This window comes from Coregonus lavaretus (genome assembly GCF_964263955.1).
Source record: "Coregonus lavaretus genome assembly, chromosome: 10".
NCBI lineage: Eukaryota > Metazoa > Chordata > Actinopteri > Salmoniformes > Salmonidae > Coregonus > Coregonus lavaretus.
Window position 1 is genome coordinate 16979196 of NC_139997.1, and position 27549 is coordinate 17006744.

At 42.9% G+C, this 27549-nt stretch overlaps 1 protein-coding gene across 1 annotated transcript in view; it reads right to left on the reverse strand.

The window, feature by feature from the left end:
• Window positions 1–27549, reverse strand: part of LOC311135846 (rho guanine nucleotide exchange factor 12-like) — a gene marked incomplete at its 5' end in the record, with an annotated part of 116021 nt that overhangs the window by 10147 nt on the left and 78325 nt on the right. Inside the window, 19 exons of the mRNA XM_084169874.1 lie at window positions 122–412; window positions 530–624; window positions 792–869; window positions 1192–1279; window positions 1934–2101; window positions 3006–3081; window positions 4463–4540; window positions 5263–5363; window positions 13099–13213; window positions 14287–14412; window positions 14747–14832; window positions 15099–15245; window positions 15850–16007; window positions 16842–16877; window positions 17903–18056; window positions 19362–19592; window positions 23733–23838; window positions 24609–24723; window positions 26570–26602. Coding sequence (XP_084026000.1) covers window positions 122–412; window positions 530–624; window positions 792–869; window positions 1192–1279; window positions 1934–2101; window positions 3006–3081; window positions 4463–4540; window positions 5263–5363; window positions 13099–13213; window positions 14287–14412; window positions 14747–14832; window positions 15099–15245; window positions 15850–16007; window positions 16842–16877; window positions 17903–18056; window positions 19362–19592; window positions 23733–23838; window positions 24609–24723; window positions 26570–26602 — 2282 coding nt within the window. The remainder of the gene's footprint in view (window positions 1–121; window positions 413–529; window positions 625–791; window positions 870–1191; window positions 1280–1933; window positions 2102–3005; window positions 3082–4462; window positions 4541–5262; window positions 5364–13098; window positions 13214–14286; window positions 14413–14746; window positions 14833–15098; window positions 15246–15849; window positions 16008–16841; window positions 16878–17902; window positions 18057–19361; window positions 19593–23732; window positions 23839–24608; window positions 24724–26569; window positions 26603–27549) is intronic.

Here is a 27549-nt window from a genome sequence, read left to right on the forward strand (position 1 = left end):
TCAGCACTAGCCAATAAGCAACACTCATTTTCTGTTTCCGTAGCAAAACATTATGATAGTGTGTCATTCTATCACTGTATGTGTCATATTGGTCTAACTAAGGACAAGGTAGTAAACTCACAGGTTCTTAGGGCCTCCTCGGCTCTGGAGGGGGGCATGCCAAAGGCGTCATGGGGCTCCTGGTCGTCGATGGCAATGCCTTGGAAGGGCAGTCTGTCTGCCAGCTCGCCATCCATAAACACTTCAACTTCCTCCTCGTCTAACTCCTCCACTTCCTCCTCCTCCTCCTCTTCTTCTCTTCTGTCTAACAGCGGCGGCGACACTTCTTCCTTGTCGTCTGATTTGACGCTGTCAAATGGGTTGATCAATGTGGGCGTGGGTTGCAGACCAGGCGAGGAAGTTACACATTTTTCTAGGGGATACAGAAACATGGGTAATGAAGTTGTTTTAAAGCTGCATGAAGAATAGTCAAACTCACATAACTTTTCATAGGGTTGAAAAACTAGATTAAATATCTTGTAATTGATACCTGCGAACTGGATACTTTCCGTGGAGAGGCGGTCTGGGTCTTTGCTCAGTTTGGGCATCCCCGTGCTGATAACCTCCACTGTGTCTCGCTCAGCACTTCAACACACATGAAAAATGCACGCACGCACACACACACATACGTAAATTATAAACTAGGGCGATGTAAAATGGGAGCCTTTTTTCATTAGACAGCAGAATATATAACAAGTTAAATATTTAAAATATAATATATATAAAAAGCACAAAAAGGCCAGTGAACTTACTCGGTCTGAGGTAAAGGTATTATGTTGTGCAGTTTCGTCTTCATGGTGTCTGCCCTCTGCGTTATCAGACACTGCCACCTAGTGGATGGGAGGAGCTAATGAGAAACTTAGCAACCAAAGAGATAGAAAGAGAGCCCATCACGTCTTTCTGGCAAGTGCCATGTATCTCTATGAGAGCAACTTTGCCTGGAGGGATTCAACTTAAAATACAACTAAAACCAAGCAAATTCAGCTTTTTCAGAAATATTAGTTGGAGGATCCTGTCCCTGCTTATTCCCCCCCGGAATCCGTTAACTGGAATTTCTGGAAAACCTGGGAACTTTGATGAAGTGTTAGCCAGGTGATAACTGAATGGGAAGCTTGGATTAAGTGACTTTGGGATGAAAACAGACAGACTTACGTTCTTTGCTCGGACACGGTCTGGGCCATTAGCTCGTAGATCTGGGCTCCGTTGTCGGACATAGACAGCACGAAGAAGGACTTGTTGTCTGTCAGGGGAAGAGACAGCATATCATTAGAACATATATTATGACAGTCTGCTATGTTGTCTTTACTATGTTGTCTTTCCTCTCCAAATCCCACAAAATATAGCCTGGTCCCAGATCTCTTTGTGCTGTATAGCCAACTCCAATGTAGCCTGGTCACTTCAGTAAAACAGAATGTGAGCTATCGCAAGATCAAGCGGGTTCCAACAAACTTAGTCCAATGTCATTGTCATGCCAAACATGACGGTTGGCAAGACTGCACAAACAGATCTGGGACCAGGCTACCACAGATATGTTGCTTGAAGAAATGTTATTGGACATTGATTCCAAGAGCCTTTTCAGTGGGACACTGAAATATTCAGAATGTGACAGATAGAAATGGAACATATAAAGCTGACACAAATCCCCATTCGGCATAACAGAGAATTACATCTGCTCTACACAAATTATTTCTATCTGAATTTAAAAAAACATTTCACACCACTGAAACAAAACTCTTTATTTAAAAAAGTGGGCGTGGCTTGTTAGTGCTTGCATGTGTGTCTTTGTATCTTTGTGTATACTGTATGTATCGTGTCTTATGTACTCCTGCAGAATGGATTTCCCTGTGGGGACAATAAAGTTTGAATTGAACTAAACTGAATTGAATGGACTCACCGGTGGCCACCGAGCGCACCAGCACAGTGTTGAGCTTGATGATGGGGCTAAAGATGTGCTTGGTGTCGGCGGAGCCCGCCAGGTTCTTGCTGTGGCACTTTAGAACCAACCGCTCGTCCTGCTTCTGCAGCAGCACCAGGATGTCCTCTAGGAGCAGTGTGTACAGCTCTGAGGGCGTAGGAGGAAGTTCAATAGTTAAAGGTCCAATGAAGCCGTTTTTATCTCAATATCAAATAATTTATGGGTAACAATGAAGTACCTTAATGTGATTGTTTTCAATAAAAATAGTAATACATATTTTTTTTTTATATAGCTTCTTAGCAAAAAACAATTTCTCAAGCAAGAATTTTGCTAGGACTGTCTGGGAATGGTCTGAGTGGGAAAGTGAAAATTAGCTGTTATTGGCAGTGAGGTTTGGAACTCTCTTTCCTATTGGTCTCTTAACTAATTTACCGCCTGGTGATGTCACCAGGCAGGCCAAAACTCCATCCCTCCAAAACAGGCTGAAATTTCAGGCGGTCTTTTCAAAACAGCTCTTACACTAAAAGGCCATTGTCATCATTTTCACAATTTCACAGTATTATTCCAACCTCATAGGTGGAAATGTATATAAAACACAGGAAAATCACGTTTTTGACTGCACTGGGCTTTAAAGTTTTTATTGATACCCAAATGGAAGTCACAGACATGGATAAACACAAGTGAAATTCATGACAATATGATGCAAATTTTGTTGATTAATTGGGAGTAAGGTATGGGAACGTTTTGTATCTCTCAGTCCTGGCGTTTGGTATAGAGAGCAGATGGTTTACAACACACAGAAAAGCACTTACACTAAAGAGGACAAGCTAGTGCTTATGTGGGCTAAAACTAGCATGTGTACCCTTCTGCTTTCTACTGTGTGTTGTAGCCTACTTAGTTTTTCAGCATTTGATGAGGACAACTCTAGTGTACGAAATGGCTAAGCTGAAAATGGAATTAGCCATTGTCCTAAAGGTTAACAAATAAATTGACTACATTATCCACATTTCTACACAGCTAAAACACATTATGTTGAATTGTGGGCACCTACCGATTGTCTTGTCTTTGTTGACCTTCCAGGAGAGAGGTCCCTCGTGCACCATCTTCCTCTTGGTCAGGTCCAGGCTCTAAAGACACACGCACATTTTATTTTATGTTATTTAACCCTTATTTTACCAGGTGACTGAGAACACATTCTCATTTACAGCAACGACCTGGGGAATAGTTACAGGGGAGAGGAGGGGGGATGAATGAGCCAATTGGAAGCTGGGGATGATTAGGTGGCCATGATGGTATGACGGCCAGATTGGGAATTTAGCCAGGACACCGGGGTTAACACCCCTACTCTTCCGATAAGTGCCATGGGACCTTTAGTGACCACAGAAAGTCAGAACACCCGTTTAACATCCCATCCCAAAGACGGCACCTTACACAGGGCAATGTCCCCAATCACTGCCCTGGGGCATAGAGTACCACAGTATGAGTCATAATGCCCATAAAACCTAGCGGTCAAACAGGGAAATGATTCCTATAGTTTTTCCACCATTCAATTTTCCCATAGGGATTTTTAGAAACACTTAAAAAAAGGGCTGTGTTCCGTGTAGGCTTACTCTGGCGTGACGTTTTCATAATCGTGCAAATAGGACTAGGTGACTTTTATTAATATATTTGCCTGTATTTACCCCCCAAAAATGAAACGCTAATTGGCTGCCAATGTGGCTATCATAAAAAACTACAAATGCCTTGATGATCTGGATGAGACCGACGAATCGAGGCAAAGGTAAGAATCTCTGGATGAACTATCTAATGTTAGCTAAATGTAGAAATAAATAAATTGGCAAAATGTATTTAAATTGTCAGCTAGAGATGATGTGCAGGAGCTTGCAGGGATTTGTAGTCTTGCGTGATGTTTACTTTGATGCTAATTAGCATTTTCAAATCTGAGAGTAAATAGAGATGAATATACTGATAAAAGTCACCTTGTACGAGAGAGATTTACATGGTTATCAAAACGTCACGCCAGGGTAAGCCTACACGAAACACAGCCCTTATTTTAAGTGATTCTAAAATCCCCTATGGGAAATATGTGGGAAAAACAATTGGAACCATTTCCCTGTTTGACCGCTACGTTTTATGGGTATTATGACCTCCACTGTGGGGCTCCATTGGGATAAAAAAATATTTAGACCAGAGGAAAGAGTGCCTCCTACTGGCCCACCAACACCACCATCTGGTCTCCCATCCAGGGACTGACCAGGGCCAACCCTGCTTAGCTTCAAAAGCAAGCCAGCAGTGGGATCTAGGGTGGTATGCAGCTGGCGACACTGACAATCACATACAAACACACACAGACGCACACGTCAGAACAGGCACCTTTCTAAAGCTTTATGCCAACTGGGGTTGTTGTCAATGAGAATATGTCCTAAATCAACTTCCCTGGTCAAATAAAGGTACATGCATGTAACTAAATGGTGAGACAAGTGGAGGAATATAGGAGTTGAGTCTCACCTTGAACTCTGAGATCATTGGGTTGTCACTCTGTTTGAGTGAGGACAGGTCCAGGCGTCTTTGGTAGTCCTCTAACCTCTGTAGGGAGAGGAGCACACAGACTCATCAGCAGTGGCTAGACAGGACCTATTCAGTCCCTTAGCTGATATATTGTGGTAGAAAGGTGGAAGGCATAAGAGTTGCATCATTTACTACATTTTGCATGAATACGGTTCAGACAGGAAACTCATGTATTCGTTTAACCATTTATTATAAAATAGAAGAGAACCCATTTGGTCTTGGTGTTAGGCTCTGCTCCTTCAGGTGATCTCACTGCCAGAGCAATGCATAAATTATTAAAATTTAATACAGGCAATGAGTGAGATATATTCCAATCCCGCTGATGGGAACAAAAGCAGAACCAAACAGTTTGAGGCTGGAGTGGTGGTGGACTAGCAGAAAACAGACAATGCATAGCAGGTGGCAGCAATAGTTACAGCAGCAGCAATATTAAGCAGCAAAGACAAGCCAATCGCATAGCTAGGATGTGTGTGCAGAACTGGTCAACTTAAATAGACCGCCATATTAAGGTAGGAAGTGTTGTTTGAATCCCTTTATGCAAACACTTGAGTTTCCCGTCTTGACTGGCTTCGCTTAATATTGCTTGCAAGTCTCAAACAGTTTTCAACCGATTCATTTAATATACACCATCAACATGACTCCACCAGGACAACTGTTGGTGTAGCTCAGCTGTGCGCATGTGTTCACCAATGTTGACCATGTGTCTAGTCCCAGTGATTCTCCTCTCCATATTCAGTTACCTGTTTGTTCTCTGCCTCTTTCACTGTCTGGTTGACATAGTTGAGAATCGTCCTGCAGCACTCTCCGGCCCTCTTCACCTTGTCCCTCTCCTCTGCATCCTCTGTCAGGAAAAAACACACAAACGGATGAAATCAGTCTTATGGATTGGACCAAATAAGTGCACTACAATCTTCTGGTGTGTATCAAATAAGTGCACTACAGCCTTAAGGAGTGGACCAAATAAGCAGAGTCTGCTCTACGGGGTGACAAAGCCAGGCATGGACCCCTCCCCATAAACATAACAAATGGTATATGAATTACAATGCCCGGTTTTGGCAATGTAGCGTTGTCGGGCCTGCCAGTAGTGCAGACCGGGACAGAGTCTATGCTGGGTGTGCGCTCATGATCTGAGGAGGGGGGAGGGAGGGGGGATGTAATAATGTAATATTTAGTAGTTCAAATCCAAAAATGCATTCTGATTGGGCACCTCGCCATGCAATGTCATAAGGTACCAGGGCGGGGTTAAATTGACAGTAATTTTGTCACAGAGAGGGAAAAAATTTGTTCACTTTTCCAGACAGCTACAGCTAATAATAGGCTAGCTAGTAGCTAATAGCTTTGTTAAGTTTTGGTAGCGGCAAGCTGAATAATTAAAGCTGGCTAATCAGTATGGATATCCGAAAATGGCTAGGCACTGCCAAGAGCAAAAAAACAGAGGACCACCATGTGGAGTGCGATGCCGTGCTCACCGAGCAGCCTTCTGCGCCATCCACCGAGGTTGAGGAGACTAGCAGCAAATGTAATACCCGCCCATCCCCCACGCTGCCTGCTGACCAACAAGATTGAGAAGAGCCTGGGCCTAGCATCAGCAGCATGAGGGTAACATCACAAAAAGCATCTGCACCTCCATTACTCCAGCCACTAGCATCTGACGACCTGTTGGATCTAACCAAAACTGAACCAGTGGAAGCAGAGTTTATTGATTCTTGCAAAGTGAAATCGGAACCACAGCCAGCAACAACAAATGGACTCCACTCAGTGTTCTTCAAAGTTACGGCGGTCCTTTGTCAGCTGTTGTCACTGGAACATGGATTTTGATTAACATTTGGGACATCTACAACAATGTGCGAAAATTCCTTCTCCACTCTGAAGAATGTATTCAGTGAACACAGACGCAGCATGTTACATTAACGAAAAGCCCAGCTTGTCCAGCTGGCATTTGATAGGGGGCCAGACAAGTAAATTTAGCCAGGAATGAGAATGGAATCAGAAACGTCTCATGAGATTCAACACAGCATGGAGGAGGCTGCAACTCGTCTAAATGGTAAGCTACAACCTTTATGGGCCTGGCCGCCGTGCCAGAATGATTAATTATTTGGTTTTCCCTCATGTAAGCCTACTGGTTGTTTGGCAGATTTTTTAATGTAACGCATTGTTTTAGAAGTTTTCTATTTACTTCAATGCATCTTTTAGATTTATCTTTGATTCTTAATGTCATTGCTTGCTTTTGTGGGTCTAATTGCTATTGATAGATATACAGCTTTGTGTTATTTGACGGGTATAGGGACAATGACCTACAGTGGGGAGAACAAGTATTTGATACACTGCCGATTTTGCAGGTTTTCCTACTTACAAAGCATGTAGAGGTCTGTAATTTTTATCATAGGTACACTTCAACTGTGAGAGACGGAATCTAAAACAAAAATCCAGAAAATCACATTGTATGATTTTTAAGTAATTAATTTGCATTTTATTGCATGACATAAGTTAAGCAGAACTTAATATTTGGTACAGAAACCTTTGTTTGCAATTACAGAGATCATACGTTTCCTGTAGGTCTTGACCAGGTTTGCACACACTGCAGCAGGGATTTTGGCCCACTCCTCCATACAGACCTTCTCCAGATCCATCAGGTTTCAGGGCTGTCAATGGGCAATACGGACTTTCAGCTCCCTCCAAAGATTTTCTATTGGGTTCAGGTCTGGAGACTGGCTAGGCCACTCCAGGACCTTGAGATGCTTCTTACGGAGCCACTCCTTACTTGCCCTGGCTGTGTGTTTCGGGTTGTTGTCATGCTGGAAGACCCAGCCACGACCCATCTTCAATGCTCTTACTGAGGGAAGGAGGTTGTTGGCCAAGATCTCGCGATACATGGCCCCATCCATCCTCCCCTCAATACGGTGCAGTCGTCCTGTCCCCTTTGCAGAAAAGCATCCCCAAAGAATGATGTTTCCACCTCCATGCTTCACGGTTGGGATGGTGTTCTTGGGATTGTACTCATCCTTCTTCTTCCTCCAAACACGGCGAGTGGAGTTTAGACCAAGAAGCTCTATTTTTGTCTCATCAGACCACATGACCTTCTCCCATTCCTCCTCTGGATCAACCAGATGGTCATTGGCAAACTTCAGACGGGCCTGGACATGCGCTGGCTTGAGCAGGGGGACCTTGCGTGCGCTGCAGGATTTTAATCCATGACGGCGTAGTGTGTTACTAATGGTTTTCTTTGAGACTGTGGTCCCAGCTCTCTTCAGGTCATTGACCAGGTCCTGCCGTGTAGTTCTGGGCTGATCCCTCACCTTCCTCATGATCATTGATGCCCCACGAGGTGAGATCTTGCAGGAGCCCCAGACCGAGGGTGATTGACCATCATCTTGAACTTCTTCCATTTTCTAATAATTGCGCCAACAGTTGTTGCCTTCTCACCAAGCTGCTTGCCTATTGTCCTGTAGCCCATCCCAGCCTTGTGCAGGTCTACAATTTTATCCCTGATGTCCTTATACAGCTCTCTGGTCTTGGCCATTGTGGAGAGGTTGGAGTCTGTTTGATTGAGTGTGTGGACAGGTGTATTTTATACAGTTAACGAGTTCAAACAGGTGCAGTTAATACAGGTAATGAGTGGAGAGCAGGAGGGCTTCTTAAAGAAAAACTAACAGGTCTGTGAGAGCCGGAATTCTTAGTGGTTGGTAGGTGATCAAATACTTATGTCATGCAATAAAATACAAATTAATTACTTAAAAATCATACAATGTGATTTTCTGGATTTTTGTTTTAGATTCCGTCTCTCACAGTTGAAGTGTACCTATGATAAAAATTACAGACCTTTACATGCTTTGTAAGCATGGGCGGTGTGTTCAATAGGGCGATATGGGCGACGCACTGCCAAACGGGAAAAGGAAGGGATTTTTTTTCTAATCAATTATATCATGGCAACAGTAGTTCAGTGTTCACGTCTGATCTGCCAGCCACTAAATGTCCAATCAGGCTAAAGTCGTGCTTCAAATGTCCCCGCCCGTTTTGGGGCGATTTCAGTCAGGTTGAAAATCGCCCAGAAGTCTCTCATAGCCTCTAATGTAAAATATTTTTTTTTCAAATTTCTGAGCTTTCAATACATTCTCTATGGGTGTCTGAGGGCTTGCACTTACGCGCTTTCGTCATACGTAACGTAACGTAACCATGAACGGCAGACAGCAACGCTTGGACAGCGACTGGTGTAACCGACATGCACCATCTTTAAGAAAAGATTAAGAAAAATGAGCTGTCAAAGACCCACATTGATAGCTGTTTGAGATTGTCTGCTTTGGTGAGAGTGAATATTGCCACTCAACTGGATGAGGGATACAGGCTAGCTGTCCGCCGCCACAACGATGAGGTTAGCAACAGCAGAGTCGTGAACACTGTCTACGAGAATCGAGACGACCTCATAGAATGTTTTGAAGCCATCCGGACGGGTTCATTGGGTTCATTTGACCAGCCCACCGTACCAGAAGCTACAGAATAAGGACATCGATGCTGTCTTTATCAAACGTGCCCTCGACAGCTTCGCAAGCAGTGTGCAGGCCATAAGGTAAGATAAAGATTAAACAATATCATTCGATCTTTCTCAAAGCAGAGCTTTATTTGAAAATGTATGCATGAAAGGAGACTGCATTTGTGTTTGAAATTACATTATTGTCATTATATATGGCCAGTGGTGTAATCTATCTTATTTTATATACTATGTGTACTGTACAGTGGTGCTCATAAGTGTATGAACACATTCTAAAGCTGACTAAAAAGAGGAATAAAAAAATAAAAAAATCATCTTTTGGAAATTGATCTTAATGACTTAATTAAAAAAGTTGGAAAATCCAACCTTTAAGGACACCAATTTTCTTTTCTTTTTTATTCCTCTTTTTAGTCAACTTTAGCATGGGATCATAAGCTTATGAGCACCACTGTATACTGTGCTGAACATCCAGGCTATGTGAGACACAAAGGCTAACTTAAACACTAAAGACTTTATGCATCCCTGCCCATTTTAAGTGGAACTGAAGTATTTGTACTATACATGGATACATTGCATATACCTGTGCATCACATAGACAACAATACTGTACAAAGCCAACAAACACATTGGTCTGTTTGCCTTCAGGGACTCCTCTCAACAGCAGCTGCAAGAAGCAACAGGAGCCAAAAGACCCAGAACAGCTTTGAGAGAAGAGGAGAAGCAGAGGCTGTCTGAAGAGGTCTGCAACACCATCCTGGATCACACCAAAGAAAGGTTCTCTTTCTCTGGCCACCTTGTGAGTGCTACCTTACTGCAAGCAGACATGTTTGAAAGGTACTGCCATTCAAAAAAATTAAAAATCTGTTCATGTTCATTTTTACAAATCTATACAATTGGCCAGAATATGGTTGTTCATATTTACAAATCTATACAATTGGCCAGAATATGGTTGTTCATTTTTACAAAGCCATACATATTGTTTATGCAGTGTTGAGGAATGTGAAAGAACACCCTTGATTATTTTTACTGTGATAACTTATTTTGCTTTTGTAAGCCAACACTTTTGAGATCAGTCAATAAATGCTTCTGGTATTGACTTATATGCTGCCCCTGTCTTCATGTTGTTGCTGGACATATCTTTTTAAAAATGTGTGTAGGTCACCTAAATCATCAGAAAAATTGCCCCTCCTGAGAATTTTTTCAGGAGCCGCCACTGTTTGTAAGTAGGAAAACCTGCAAAATCGGCAGTGTATCAAATACTTGTTCTCCCCACTGTATGTAGTGTACTGGTTGTGCTCTGAGGTGACACTGAAATTGGCAGTGCATCTAACGTTATCCTTTATCGTGCTTTTCTTCAACATTGCTTGCTTTCTTGTGTGTAAAAAGAGCCCTTGACTTTTTCCAAATTTTATTATGTTACAGCCTTATTCTAAGTATTTAGACCATATACTCAGTACTTTGTTGAAGCACCTTTGGCAATGATTACAACCTCGAGGCTTCTTGGGTATGATGCTACAAGCTTGGCACACCTGTATTTGGGGAGTTTCTCCCATCCTTCTCGGCAGATCCTCTCAAGCTCTGTCAGGTTGAATGGGGAACATTCCTGCACAGTTATTTTCAGGTCTCGCCAGAGATGTTCGATCAGGTTCAAGTCTGGGCTCTGGCTGGGCCAATCAAGGACATTCAGAGACTTGTCCCGAAGCCACTTCTGTGTTGTCTTGGCTGTGTGCGTAGGGTCGTTGGAAGGTGAACCTTCACCCCAGTCTGAGGTCCTGAGCACTCTGGAGCAGGTTTTCCTCAAGCATCTCTTTGTACCTTGCTCCGTTCATCTTTCCTTCAATCCTGACTAGTCTCTCAGTCCCTGCTGCTGAAAAACATCCCCACAGCATGATGTTGTCCAATCCAATTGACATTTAGCAGACGCTCTTATCCAGAGCGACTTACAATTAGTGAGTGCATACATTTTTCATACTGGCCCCCCGTGGGGATGGTGCCAGGTTTCTTCCAGATGTGACGCTTGGCATTCAGGCCAAAGAGTTCAATTTTGGTTTCATCAGGCCAGAGAATCTTGTTTCTCATGTTCTGAGAGTCCTTTATATGCCTTCTGGCAAACTCCAAGCGGGCTGTCATGTGCCTTTTACTGAGGAGTGGCTTCCGTCTGGCCACTCTACCATAAAGACCTGATTGGTGGAGTGCTGCAGAGATGGTTGCCTTCTGGAAGGTTCTCCCATCTCCACAGAGGAACTCTGGAGCTCTGTCAGAGTGACTATTGGGTTCTTGGTCACCTCCCTGACCAAGGCACTTCTCCCCCGATTGCTCAGTTTGGCGGGCGGCCAGCTCTAGGAAGAGTCTTGGTGGTTCCAAACTTCTTCCATTTAAGAATGATGGAGGCAACTGTGTTCTTGGGGACCTTCAATGCTGAAAATAAAATGTGTACCTTTCCCCAGATCTGTGCCTCAACACAATCCTGTCTCGGAGCTCTACGGACAATTCCTTCAAAGTCATGGCTTGGTCTTTGCTCTGATTTGCAGTGTTAACTGTGGGACCTTATATAGACAGGTGTGTGCCTTTCCAAATCATGTCCAATCAATTGAATTTACCACAGGTGGACTCCAATCAAGTTGTAGAAACATCTCAAGGATGATCAATGGAAACAGGATGCTCCGGAGCTCAATTTCGAGTCTCATAACAAAGGATCTGAATACCTATGTAAATAAGGTATTTCTGTTTTTTATATTTCTAAACAACCTTTTTTCGCTTTGTCATTATTGGGAAGTGTGTATAGATTGATGAGGATGTTAAAAAAAAAATGTTTAGAATAAGGCTGTAACGTAACAAAATGTGGAAAAGGGGAAAGGGTATGAATACTTTCCGAATCCAGATAGGTCTACATCTTTTTTTTACATTTTGTATGTAGGACCAATACCATGTGTAGCCTACTAAAAGAAGTAGGCACACTTTCACTCTTATCTACATTTGCATTACACAGTCATTGTGTGATAGGCTACTGTAAAAGTGATGTCAATACTATCAAAATGACACAAAGCCTACTTTTTCGCACCATCTCTGCTCTCTTGCTATAGTGTGTGTGTGTTGCTATCGGAATGGGCATTTACTCTTATTCGCGGCAGATTCAAATTAGCTACTGCCAGGTAGGACATTTCACATCAGCTATTACTATAGAATATGCACTTAGTTTGATTTAGTTTGCTTTTCTGAAACTCTCCCACACAGAAAATATTGCACACCTGGAGAAGTAGCGGCTTGGTTACGCCCATTGCGTAGTGTCACAAATTCGACAGAAATTTAGCCTATAGTTCTAATTATTGAAGTTTAAGCTATGAAACCTGTAAGAATATTTGATAAGCTAGCGGTGCTCATCCTGTCGAGCTGATCTGTGCGTGTTGGTAGGCGCAAATTATGTGTAGGCCTACTGCATCTATGGTTGCATTTCGGATACACATGTTGTAGTGGGGTGCATACTGTCTCTTTCTTTTGTTATTATATAAAGCGACGGCTGTTGATGTGCACAGCTTCATTTCAGATACATTTTTGTACATTTGAACAGTAGTAGGACTAATCTACTTTGTGTTATTAAGGCGCTAAAGCAATACTAGTTGTGCCCTCCCATGGATTTAAAATGCCCCCTCAAGCATGTCATCCTGGAGCTGGGCCTGCAAATAAGTGCAATACAGTCTTATGGAATGGGCCAAATAAGTGCACTACAAAAAACACATGACCAAGAATGTGAAGGGATGATGATGACGGCTTCATTTATAGCCTAATCTTCAGGATTATTTCTTCTTCAGATTTTACAATCTCTGGTTATAAAAGTTTCAGTAGCTAAATCTGCAGAACTGCCTTTTTTCCCCCTCAGTTCAGTAATTGTATTAAATATTAGAAGATCATAGGGCTTGGATATACACCCCTCTTCAATCAACTATAAAGAAATGCAATACTTATCTTCCAACAGGTGGACTCAGAAGAAGAGAGATTAAATGTATTCCAAATTCTTTTCAGGCCCAAGTCTCAACCTTTATAAATTGTGTGGACAGACATTGTGTTTTATAGTGGTGTCTGTCTACTGTACCTGTGTACTTGGCAATGCTCTCCAGCAGTAGTGGATACTTGGTCAGCCTCTGCATCTCCACTGGAATGATATCCTTCAGCTGCAGTCTGCGACACAGACGGTTGCTCTCAGCCTCCTATAGGACGAGAGACACACCCGAGTCAATACTACAGTCACTCACGCCAGATCACCCCAGTTCATCCATGTCTTGAATCTCCCCATCTATAACTGAGCTTGTATGGTTACGATGATGCCCTCTAAGACGCGCTTGAGGGAGTGATTATCATCGTATTGTACTATATTGTATAGTATTGAATTGCAAAGTATAGTATATAGTGTAGTGTAGTGCAGTATAGTATAATACTGTATAGTATAGTATTTAATAGTATATAGTAAAATAGCATAATAGTATAACATACATAGTTTAGAAAAGCATAGTATAGTATAGTTTGGTATTCATGATTGCACCTCAAGTCAGTTGGTCACGTCATGCCATTGTTATAAACATTCTTAAGACGTCTCATCCATAGTGACTCCAGAAAGGAGTCTCATCCACAGTGACTCCAGAAAGGAGTCTCACCCACAGTGACTCCAGAAAGGAGTCTCACCCACAGTGACTCCAGAAAGGAGTCTCACCCACAGTGACTCCAGAAAGGAGTCTCACCCACAGTGACTCCAGAAAGGAGTCTCACCCACAGTGACTCCAGAAAGGAGTCTCACCCACAGTGACTCTAGAAAGGAGTCTCACTCACAGTGACTCCTGAACATTCTAAAGACATCTCATCCATGGGGGCTAATGATCATTTAGTCTAAATTACACTATAGTGGCTTGGAAATACGATGACATTGCTAAAGTAGGCGAATAGTTAGTAGGAAACCAAAAATAATATTATGATGTCGTCAAATTTTATTTAGACAATATTGTCATTCGCAAAAGAAAAGTTAGCTAGCTAAAATCCAGTGCTTTTCCTTCAATCTTACCTATCTAGCTAACGTTATACTACATCTAAAGTCAATCTGATGACATCACAATGATGACAAAAGTCAGTTTTTTTCTACAAATGTTTAGCTTCCTTTTGAAATCTAATTGTGTGTCCAAGCCACTATCATGCACTTTAGACAAAATCTTAATTAGCGGCAATTATAAATGCATTGAGTAGAACGTTCAGTCCTTCAGAACCTTCACAAATATAGTATATTGTGTCGTACCTGCATAAAGGAGGTGAAGCGCTGGTCTTTCTTCTGCCGGGTCTTGATGAGTTCCAGAGCGAAGGGCTGGTTACTGCAGAACGTGCCCACCGCCCGCTTGATCTTCTCCTCCTCGCCATCACTGAACTACACATGCACACACAGAGGGACATGGTAACATGTGCGCACACACATACGCATGGGGGGACATGGACACACCCGCACGCATGGAGGGACACAGAGACAAACACACGCACGGGCATGGACACACAAACACACACACGGACACAGAAAATGTCACACGCGCACACGCGCAACAATGCTATCCCAATGAATTTTGGATGTACAGTAATACTCCCCCCTCTTCTCTCCTGCAGTGACGGAAGGTTTGTCCCAAATGGCCCATAGGGCTCTGGTCAAAAGTAATGCACTATAAAAGGAATAGGGTGCCATTTAGGACGCAGGTTGAGTCTTTTCTTACCCAAGCTAGTAGATCGTCTCCTATCAGGTCTATCACTGACGTCTCGTTCTTCTTCCGAATGACTGTCACCTGTTCTGTTATCGACACTGTAGGGAGGAAGAGAAAATAGCTAAGTGATTACATAAAATGAGATAGCAAGGATTGGATCTGCAAAACATATAAAGTCAGGGAAAATAAGACATTTGTTTGGGAATTGGTCCATTTCAATATTTAGGAAGTGAAAATCCGAGTGAAGTGGAAGTTAGGATTAGCCCTGAGAGAGGAGTTTAACTCTAGCTCTGAAGAGGAGGCCCGATGGTAAGTATAGCTAGCATTGCACACAGACACCGACACTGACACACACACAGCATACCATGTAGCTGGACAATCTCCTCTAGGTTAGTGAAGATGTGTTTAATGTCTCCAGGAGGCAGGATGCCGTCTCGGGTTAGTTTCTGGTAGAACACGTTATCCAGCACCTTCAACATCCTCAGGTGGGCTCGCTCCGTGTAGAACAGCTCTGTGGAGACGCACAAAGTCAGAACCAAATAATTAAACAGAACAAGATGGCTGCCATTGTCAGCACATTCTAAAGCTATGCAGGCCTATGACATCAGCCACTAGTGTATTATATATCTCTATGGTCAGACCGTCATAAACTAGGTGGAACCCATCTTCTTCCGACAGATGGCATCATTCTAAAGTGACCGCATCTGACAAGACATTGAGGTTTTCTATGAAAACATCACACAAACTTTAGTGGCTTGTTGTTTAGCTAGCGGACCCACCATCACTGATACTCATGGTGAAAAAGTTCACCACTTGACTTGAATGGACACAATAGCCTTGGTCATGGACACAAACTCAAATAACTAATAAGGTCAGGCTGGGGCGGCTAGGATATGAAGCTATGTATGAAAATATAAAGGACACATTCTAATACAGCACATCATACTTGCCATCTCAATAACAATGTCTCAAAGGCTTAACAGCTAACATGAAACTACTTGCAATATTCAACAAATCTATCTTTAGCAGACTGATAGCATGAAACTACTCTATCTGTATGACTGATCCCCAGGCAGCTGTACATTATGTGGAACAAAAATGGTCACCGGCCTCACCGTTGATGACTTCCTGTCTCTTGATCTCCTGTGGCGTCAGGCCTGCCAGGATCTCTCGGCTGACCAGCGTCTGCCAGTTGGGAGGGTCCTGCTCGCACTCGATCTCATTCCCCAGGTCGTCCTCACTCGGCACATCTGCACAGCCTAAACCCTCCATCCTGACATGAGAACAACAAGTCTCTGGTGATGACACCTGGATTGTGTTCATTAGGGCATGCAGTGGCAACATTTTTGCAACGGAAAAGGAAAACAAGCATTTCTTATTGGACAGTAGTCCCTCCCTGTTTCAGTCAGTCTTCTTCTGTTTGGTTTTATTTACCTTTATTTATCCAGGAAGTCCCGTTGAGGTCAGAAGACCTCTTTTACAAGGGAGACCTGGTACCTAATGAACACAGCCATGGGCCCACTTAAACAACATTAAAGCGCAACTCTACGATTGAGATCAATGTGTGATTAATTGGGAAGTTACCGAGTTACTAAGTGCAGATGTCAAGCCTTTAATAATGCGTAGAGAGAGGGGGACAAGTAACTAAATCAATTCTATTCAAAGGTTTTGCCAGAGTTAAGTTAAAGCTTAATCACGTTAATCATGATTAATCAAGCACCACTGATTCAGTTCATTAAATTGTGTGGGCAACGCAAACCCTTTGAATAGCTGGTGCCACAGAACAACTGAGGAAAATCAGTTCCCATTCATGCCAAACATTCATATAACTACAGAGATGTAAAAAAAAAAAAACTGACCTGGATTCAAATACTATTTGAAATCATTTCAAATTCTTTATCCGTACTTGATTGAGCTTGCCAGGCTAAATAGAATAGAACAGTCCTTAAACTGCAAACCCCACCCAACTGGCACTCCAGGCAGGCTAGAGCAACTGCTCAAAGTATTTGAAAGATTTCAAAAAGTATTTGAACCCAGGTCTGTAAACAACATTACATGAAATTGACAACAACAACAACAACACAAATAAAAGTAGAAAAAGACTCACCTCCGGGCTGGTTTGGGGGTGCCTCCATCTTGAACCCTGGAGAGAGAAGATCACAGTCCCCGTCAACACACTTTCATCATGTTGGATGATAACGAATGAGCTTGGCAGTGGACCAACACATCAGCAAAACGTTCTGCCTTGGAAGGCTTTTTCTGGGAAAGCTTGCTCCCTCCTCGGACCAATAGTTCAGTGATCATGCAATTCACCCAGCATGCGATTTAGTTTGCATCCCGAATGGCACCCTATTCCCTATTTAGTGCACTACTTTTGACTATATAGGGAATAGGGTGCCATTTGGGATGTAGACTTAGCATAGATTTGTGTTGACCCAGAAGACAGTCCTGACTCAGATTAGATCTACCGTTTGAGATGAAAGGATGGTATAGATTAGAGTTTATCAACCCTTGAGCAGATTAGACATTCACTATGTATTGCTGAAACCATCACATTTGATTACAGCAGATCTGCACTCTGTATTTCTACGCGGCATACTGCTCAATGGTCATGTAGGCTAAGTAACTAGCACATCATATGGAAAGGTGCTGTCACCAAGTCGATAAGCCTATGTCACTATAACCTGTAAACAATATGATTTTTGAGGGGGGTAAACGCCACAGCAAGCAAAGAAATTATCAAACTATTTTGTTCCTTTTGTTTTTTGCATGGGTTGTAAAATACATTGATTCATGTTTTCTCGCTTACCTCATAGTTTAGTAAAATAAATAAATAGCACTTTCTAAAAAAAAAAAGGTCACGTGAAAAAGGCTCATGGAGCCAATTGACTTCAATGGCCCCATTAGCCTGAATTTCGAATGACAATGGTCGCGACTGTCTAGGAATGTCCAATGATGGCAATGATTCCAAGCCCCCATGTCTATCCACCTCCATATTTAAGTTGTATATTCCCCAAAGTCAAATCAACGCCTAGCTGTGTGTTATAATAAGACAGATACAATCAAAAGTGTATAGACCCTGTGGCTTGTGTGGTCTAGCAGTTAGCACCGCATAGTCAGCATGAGTTTAATCCAACCCCTGACACTATGACCTTGTCCCGCACTTACCTGTCACTCTCGCGCTCCTCCTCCTGCAATTGGTCCAGGGTGCAGGGGCTGAAGTCAAAGCGTGTGCTGGTGGTGTGGGCCATCCTGTCCTGGGCGTCGCCCGAGTGGAGCCCGTCAGAGCTCAGTCTGGGCAGGGCAGAGGAGGGAGTGAGACCTGGAGAGGAGAGAACAAAGGAGGAGAGGAGAGGTCAGGGGCTGTATGTAAAAAGCATCTCTGAGTAAGAGTGCTGATCTACAATCATGTCCCTACTGGCCCTGTAATCCTATTTTCACTGTGATCTAAAAGGCAAGACTGATCCTAAATCCACAATGTCCCTCTCCAAGTGGATTAATAAAGCTGTATTCAATTCTACCAGGGTGAATGTTCCTCTCCATGTAAATTAATAAAGTCATATTCTACTCCACTTAAGTCCTACAGGAGGCAATAATGTCCTAAGTAATACGGCGAAGGCTCACAGAAGTTTCTTCATTCAGAAGGTCAAACAAGATCTCCATCGAAGAGAAGCATGTTAGTCCACATTTACGCTGTGTTCATTGTCTTATCGTGTGATGGAACAAAAAAAAGATCCCCTTTAGTCTAAAAGCAGTGCAAGAAAGAATATCCGTATGAGATATAGCAGGACGTCCAAAACTAAAATAGAGAGGGGTTGTTTCGACAGACAAAGACTAGACGACATTCGGACAATAAGGCCGCCCCCCAATTATGAATAAACAAGAAGAACCAAAGAAGGCTATTATTTTCCAGAAGGCTGGGCCACTGTAAGACAGGCTAAGCCAGTGTAATGAAGTCCTGACAACAAAAAGCCAGGGAGCGAACTTGTCAGAGAGGAGTGGACCACAGAACAAAGGCAAACAAACAGCGTGGGAGAGATAGGGATGGGGTGGTGCAGGGAAATATAGAGAGGAAGCTAGAGAGGAAGCTAGAGGGAAGACATGGAGAGAGAGAGAGAGAGAGACAGAGAGAGAGAGAGAGACAGAGAGAGAGAGAGAGAGAGAGACAGAGAGAGAGAGAGAGAGAGAGAGAGAGAGAGAAAGAGACAGAGAGAGAGCGAGAGAGCGAGAGAGAGAGAGAGCGAGCGAGCGAGAGAGAGAGCGAGCGAGAGACAGAGAGAGCGAGAGAGAGAGAGAGAGAGAGAGAGAGAGAGAGAGAGAGAGAGAGAGAGAGAGAGAGAGAGAGAGAGAGAGAGAGAGAGAGAGAGAGAGAGAGAGAGAGAGAGAGAGAGAGAGAGAGAGAGAGAGAGAGAGAGAGAGAGAGAGAGAAAGAAATAGTTGATATTGGATGAGGTGAGTCCGCCCCTCAAATATATAGCAATTTGAGCACTTGGAAAAGCACTTCAGCGCTATAACACAGTCCTTTACCTTCTATCATTATTCGAGAGAATTGGAGAGGAAAAGGCAAATAGGAAGAAAGAGTAAGGAGGAAAGGCATGGGGGTGGGGAAGAGACAAGGGGTCCTTACCCGAGTCAAAATCGCGTCCTGTGGGATCGGAGCCCTGGCTGGCTGGGGCACTGTGGGGGGGTGATGCGATGAAGGCAGAGGGGTGGGTGGCCACATCCAAGCCTGGTTCGCTGGATTGGCTGCCGCAGGTGCTGCCCGCTGAGGATTCTGGGTGATCGGGGACGCTTAGGGCAAGCTGGGAGAGCTGCTTCTGGGGGCCCCGCTGCTTGTTCATCTCTATGGCCTTGCTGACTACACACACACACAAACAAGCAAACAAACAAACACACAAGCACACGTGCATGTTAAAATAAACTACAGTCAGTACTGTAGCTCACATATCCATGGGCAATCCACGGTAATAAAGTTCATGATGCCATTGACCTTAACAATGGCCCCAGGACCAGTGGAAGCCAAATAGCCCCATGACATCAAAGATCCACCACCATATTTTACCTTAGGTACGAAGTACTTTCCTGCATATGCTTCTGTTTTTAAGGCCAAACCCACCACTGATGTCGTGGCCAAAGAGCTCTATTTTCATGTCTTCTGACAATAGCACCGGTTCCAAACCAAGTGTCAATGCCATTTATCAAACTCTAGGAGGTGCTATGGTCACTTTACATGAAAATAGAGCTCCTTGGCCACAAACACCAGTGATGAATTTGGTGTTGAAAAACAGAAGCATATGCAGAAAAGTACCTCATACCTACAGTACAATATAGTAGTGGATCTTTGATGTTATGGGGCTATTTTGCTTCCACTGAACCTCATTGAAAACCTGTGGTTTGAATTGAAGCAGACGAAGGATATCAAGGATCTGGAAAGAGAGAATGAAGTGACAGCTCAGGAGAGAGAGAGTACTGGGCGACACAGAGCGTAACAAGTGACGGTGGATGGAAGAGCGCGCTTATCTGAAATGGAAAAGCGCTGCGGTAGCTATTGATAAAGAAGAACATCAAGATGTGCTCTGTGGGATGCACTGTTGAACGCTACATCCCGAGGGGTTCGTGCTGATTGTACGAAGATTGTGACAGCCGGTTAAATGGCATCTATTGAGAAGGCAAGACCTGCTCTGGGCTGTGACAGAGAAAGTGCACTAATAGGAATGCTACTGTAGGGACAGATCACACAGATTTAGCTTGTTCAGTGGTTCTACCAAAGTATGACCATACTGTACACATTTATGAATACATCTCATTTGAAGAAAGGATGCCAGTTGAGTAGTTGAATTCATGTTCATCACAGATATTTAAATATATAATCTATATAATACATGAGGGACTATGGTTGAGTGGACATATGAAAGACAGGCACACTGTAGATTTTCCATAATACTGTATTACGTCAGTAGCTTGTTGTTGGCTTTGATGTCAGAAGTATACAATTTCCTGTTATTTCTGGAGGAGTCTTAGGGTTCGTGGCTTTGCGCATCATTTAACCTTCATGCTACCGACTGGGGTAATTTTGACACCAGAGTAGAGCTGGGCAATATGTGCAAAAAATACAGTGAGGGAAAAAAGTATTTGATCCCCTGCTGATTTTGTACTTTTGTCTACTGATAAAGAAATGATCAGTCTATAATTTTAATGGTAGGTTTATTTGAACAGTGAGAGACAGAATAACAACAAAAAAATCCAGAAAAACGCATAACAAAAATGTTATAAATAGATTTCCATTTTAATGAGGGAAATAAGTATTTGACCCCTCTGCAAAACATTACTTAGTACTTGGTGGCAAAACCCTTGTTGGCAATCACAGAGGTCAGACATTTCTTGTAGTTGGCTACCAGGTTTGCACACATCTCAGGAGGGATTTTGTTCCGCTCCTCTTTGCAGATCTTCTCCAAGTCATTAAGGTTTCGAGGCTGACGTTTGGCAACTCGAACCTTCAGCTCCCTCCACAGATTTTCTATGTGATTAAGGTCTGGAGACAGGCTAGGCCACTCCAGGACCTTAATGTGCTTCTTCTTGAGCCACTCCTTTGTTGCCTTGGCCGTGTGTTTTGGGTCATTGTCATGCTGGAATCCCCATCCACGACCTATTTTCAATGCCCTGGCTGAGGGAAGGAGGTTCTCACCCAAGATTTGACAGTACATGGCCCCGTCCATCGTCCCTTTGATGCGGTGAAGTTGTCCTGTCCCCTTAGCAGAAAAACTAAGGCTCCCTCTTATGCGCGAGTGAAGTGAGTTCGGAAAAACTGAAACTATGCATCTTATAAATAGTTTTCACATAAACCTTATATGTCTGAACTCAGAATCAAAGTCTTCGCAAAAATAACAGGTCACTGTGGTAGAACGTTTATTTTGATTGCCAATTTTCTGCTTTTATCAAAAGTACCATCAGTAGCCTGATTTCATGTAAACAGGATTATTAGGGAAATTGTTATTCTTCCAAAGCATATAAACGTTTAAACGAACTATTATATTAACCGACTATCCACAATAATCACAGTGTCGTTATTCTCACAAGGGGAAAAAATAAAGTACAATACATACAAAAGTATTGAAAACAGGGGTGCCAATCATTTTGACCACTCCACAACTTTCTTGTTAACAAACTATAGTTTTGGCAAGTCGGTTAGGACATCTACTTTGTGCATGACACAAGTAATTTTCGCAACAATTGTTTACAGACAGATTATTTCACTTATAATTCACTGTATCACAATTCCAGTGGGTCAGAAGTTTACATACACTAAGTTGACTATGCCTTTAAACAGCTTGGAAAATTCCAGAAAAGGATGTCATGGCTTTAGAAGCTCTGATAGGCTAATTGACATCATTTGAGTAAATTGGAGGTGTACCTGTGGATGTATTTCAATGCCTACCTTCAAACTCAGTGCCTCTTTGCTTGACATCATGGGAAATCAAAAATAAGTCAGCCAAGACCTCAGAAAACAAATTGTAGACCTCCACAAGTCTGGTTCATCCTTGGGAGCAATTTCCAAATGCCTGAAGGTACCACGTTCATCTGTACAAACAACAGTACGCAAGTATAAACACCATGGGACCACGCAGCCGTCATACCGCTCAGGAAGGAGACGTGTTCTGTCTCCTAGAGACGAACGTACTTTGGTGCAAAAAGTGCAAATTAATCCCAGAACAACAGCAAAGGATCTTGTGAAGATGCTGGAGGAAACAGGTACAAAAGTATCTATATCCACACTGAAAGGCCGCTCAGCAAGGAAGAAGCCACTGCTCAAAAACCACCATAAAAAAGTCAGACTACGGTTTGCAACTGCACATGGGGACAAAGATTGTACTTTTTGGAGAAATGTCCTCTGGTCTGATGAAACAAAAATAGAACTGTTTGGCCATAATGACCATAGTTATGTTTGGAGGAAAAAGGGGGATGCTTGCTAGCCGAAGAACACCATCCCAACGTGAAGCACGGGGGTGGCAGCATCATGCTGTGGGGGTGCTTTGCTGCAGGAGGGACTGGTGCACTTCACAAAATAGATGGCATCATGAGGAAGGAAAATTATGTGGATATATTGAAGCAACATCTCAAGACATCAGTCAGGAAGTTAAAGCTTGGTCGCAAATGGGTCTTCCAAATGGACAATGACCCTAAGCATACCTCCAAAGTTGTGGCAAAATGGCTTAAGGACAACAAAGTGGCCATCACAAAGCCCTGACCTCAATCATATAGAAAATGTATGGGAAGAACTGAAAAAGCTGTGCGAGCAAGGAGGCCTACAAACCTGACTCAGTTACACCAGCTCTGTCAGGAGGAATGGGCCAAAATTCACCCAACTTATTGTGGGAAGCTTGTGGAAGGCTACACGAAACGTTTGACCCAAGTTAAACAATTTAAAAGCAATGCTACCAAATACTAATTGAGTGTATGTAAACTTCTGACCCACTGGGAATGTGATGAAAGAAATAAAACTGAAAGAAATAATTCTCTCTACTATTATTCTGACATTTCACATTCTTAAAATAAAGTGGTGATCCTAACTGACCTAAGACAGGGAATTTCTACTAGGATTAAATGTCAGGAATTGTGGCTTTTTTACGTGGATTCCTCTCAGGGTTTGGGTCAATTCCATTTCAATTCAGTAAAATCAGGAAGTGAACTGAAATTCCAATTCAGAACTTTCTCAATGCTTTTCTATGAGGAAAACTCGTTATTGGAATTTCAGTTTACTTCCTGAATTGACTGAATCGAAATGGAATCGTTGAGAATCTCAAAAAAAGTTAAGAATTACAAAAAATTACAATGGTTAGTTTGAGATGTGTAACAGGCTCAATATTAACATCATATCTCAACTTGATATTTGACATCACTACAGAGCCTGTTACGCATCTCAAACTAACCATTGTGTTTTTTTTGTTCCACACTGGTGCTGCACACTAGGAGGGAACACTTTGTAGACTTCTACACTTACTTGAAGTGGAGTCCACACGGCTGGGCCGACGAGGAGGGCCGAGGATGTTTGGAAAACGAGGCTTCTTCACCTTCTCCTCCCCCTCTTTCTCAGTTTTGATGCTCTTCTGCTCCACAGAACAAAAACAAATTCAAACCACCCAGTCAGAGAATTTAAAGCTGGGCCACATTTAGTAAGCAAACGTTGTGGAACGTTGCAGATAGACATGTCATGAATAGAGCTGATGTGATCCTTTATCCTTCATTACACATATTCTACATGTCAGAGAGGCATGTTACTATCTGAACATTGCACAACATTGCACCCTGCTGAACGCTGCCCTGGAATAATGTTAACAAGTGTGAGTAAAACAGTGCCACCATGGGAAGAAACAGAATGATTTATGCTACATCAAATGTGAATTCCTGGCCTCTTGAGTGGTGCAGCGGTCTAAGGCACTGCAGTGCTAGAGGCGTCACTACAGACCCGGGTTCGATCCCGGGCTGTGTTGCAGCCGGTCGCGACCGGGAGACCCATGAGGCACCGTACAATTAGCCCAGCGTCGTCCGGGTTAGAGGAGGGTTTGGCTGGCATGTCCCTGTCCCATCGCGCTCTAGTGACTCCTTGTGGCGGCTGGGCGCATGCACACTGACTTCAGTCGCCAGCTGTACGGTGTTTCCTCCGACACATTGGTGTCAGGAAGCATGCGGCTTGGCGCGGTCGTGTTGCGGAGAATGCATGGCTCTCTCCCGGGTCCGTACAGGAGTTGCAGCGATGGGACAAGACTGTAACTACCAATTGGGTAGTACTAAAAAGTGAAGTTCCTACAAGCAGTAAAAGACTACGGTATTGTGCTCAAATGCATAATTGATGCGTCTAGGTGTGTGTGTGTTGTACCTTGATCTTGGGCAGGAAGTTGATGCGGACTCGTTTGGGCTCTAGGCTACGCGGTTCCTTCACTTTAACTCCCAGATGTTTCATATAGGTGAGGATGACATACTGCATAGTAGTGCTGGAACACAACACAATACACTATTAAAGGGATTCTCTGGTACTTTTGTATACTTTTTAGCCAGTAGTTCTGAAAGTAGCGCTCACGAGCAAAAAGTGATCCTAGATAATTGCGTACTACGTCACATATGTGCAGATATGTGCACCATGTCATTGCTCTCTCTCTCGCTCTGCTGTTGGTGAATCATGTGCATGTTGCTAGTCATTCATACGGTGAGGGGCTGAAGCTCATTGGTTGAACTCAAATTGCTAGGGCCCTAGCAATTTGTAGGGAAAATGGTGTAGCACAGCTTCCAGAAAAACTGTTGCTTTCAAACTAGGGATTTCGTGGGTAATTGAGGTAAGACAGTAATTCTGCTCATAGATTATGCATGTATGAACTACACATTGACACATCCAGCCCAAAGCGGGAGGTTTAAAAAATACTTAGTAGTGCCAAAGTTCTGGAGCATGTCTTTAATTAACTGTTAATATTACCATTAATACACTTTTAATTAACATTAAAGGTCCAGTACAGCCATCTTGATCTTAATAATATGAAATAATTTATAATCATTCAACCATCATATTGATTAACTGAAATAATAATTATACTTTCTAAAAGAAAATCTCATGATACATAAATGTCTCCCAAGGCTCTTTGAAAACAGTCTAATATGACACGTTATCAATCACTAGAAGTACATTTGGGGAAAATCGAATGAAAAGGTTAGGTCACGTTTCTTTAAACCTGACCTGATCAGTTTTTACTATCACCTTATTCTTCAATACGATTAATTATCTCAAAACAGGGTCGTGTTCATAAGGGCGTGCAACCGAAAACGTTTTGCAACAGAAAACTAAAATGGGCTTTTTGCATTGGTCAAGACCAGGTAGTCCCTCCCCCTTTCGGTCTGTTTTCTACCATTTGGTGCCTAATGAACACGACCTAACTGAAAGTGTGTAGTACCACAGATCTCCAGCAGATAGAGTGAGAGGACACTATGATAACCACTGATGGCAGACTCTCAGGATGCATCACAAATGGAACCCTATTCCCTATATAGTGCACTACTTTTGGGCAAAAGTAACCTGTGCCACTCCAACAGCTTTTCTCACAGGATGGATACACAACATGCTGATGGAATTCATGCAACTCAATATACTTTAAAATGACTCAAACCAAATCGAAACTATGTATAAAATATAATGGACCTACATTCATACAGTTTCTTGACTGTGTCCAGCTCGCTAATAATCACTGAATAGAGTATTAAACCAAGTATCAGAGAACCTAATTCCAATACACATTGACTTCAGAACAGGGCCCGCATTCACAAAGCGTATGATAGTAGGGGTGCGGATCTAGGATCAGGTCCCCCCTGTCAATATAATAATATTAATTATGATCCAAAAGGGGCGAAATTATCTTAGATCAGCACTCCTACACAGAGAATACTGGCCCAGATAAAGTATGTGTGATTCACCTTGACGAGTAATTGAATACATACATTTACATTTTAGTCATTTAGCAGACACTCTTATCCAGAGCAACTTACAGGAGCAATTTGGGTTGTGCCTTGCTCAAGGGCACTTCGATAGATTTTTCACCTAGTCGGCTCAGGGATTCGAACCATCAACCTTTCAGTTACTGGCCCAATGCTCTTAACCGCTAGGCTACCTGCCGCCCACACCCCGCTACAACCACTGTATGACAACACACACTCACTTGAATTCATTCAACAATCAACACCGCTACTTCCACTGTCTAGACTCTAGTATGACAACAGACCTATTGAGTCCTAGACTTATTCTAACATCATTTGGTTATAGTTAGACACTGTACATGGAAAGATCCCCCTTCTTACCACTTCTCCTCTTCTGTGGGCTGTGACGTCAGCCTGGAAGGAGAAAAACACACACAGGGTTAACTGACACACACCACACACAGTTTCCCTTATACTACAAAAGGACAAATGTGAAGTCTTCTGGTGTAATGGCAATATAGTTCCATTAGCCTTTATCTCAGGGATGGGCAACTTTGATAGGGGTGGGGGCCACAAAAAATCTGAACTCATCATGAGGGTCTGCGTACCCACATCCATACCCACACATGCAGTCAGAGCAGGTCCTAGCCTTTTTGGGGCGCTAAGTGACATTTTGTTGCCCCACCCCCCCCTCTTGACAGTAGAGAGAGAAAAAAGTTTTTGAGTTAATTTCCTGCAATTCTTCACATTTTGCCATAGGGTGGAGAGAAATGTTTGCAGTTTTTAATATGATATCTGAGTGAGGGTGACAAACAAAATCAATGGGGGCCCCCCGGTCGGTAATTGACCATGATTACTACAAGGTTTGATAGCTGGCTAGACTAATTTACCAATCTAAAAAAAATGTAGCTGACATGGGCTAATTGAGTGACTGTCAGTGACTGACAACAAGAGAAAAACTGCTGATGGACAACCACATTTCGAAATTGCACCTGGTATATTCTACTATTATAACTCACAACAGTAAGTAGAGACACCGACTGAGGTTTATTCTCTTATCAAACAAAACCCCAAAGGACAGAAATATTTGCACCGCAGTTTCAAAAGGCCCAAATCTGCATGGGCATGCAAACGTCAAAACATTGGTAGCTATTAGTTACAGTACATGCCAAAATGGCCTAAAACGTCACACTGACATCAAAAACACAAAACAAAAGGCTACATTTCAGGGAGGAGAGACGGTCTTCGGAGAGTGAGATGATAGAGCTCTATCTATCTATCTAAATCCCTGTGATCTGTCCAGTTTGGAGTGTTTGAGGCCCGGAGTTGCAGAGACACGCAAGCACTCACTGACCTGGAAA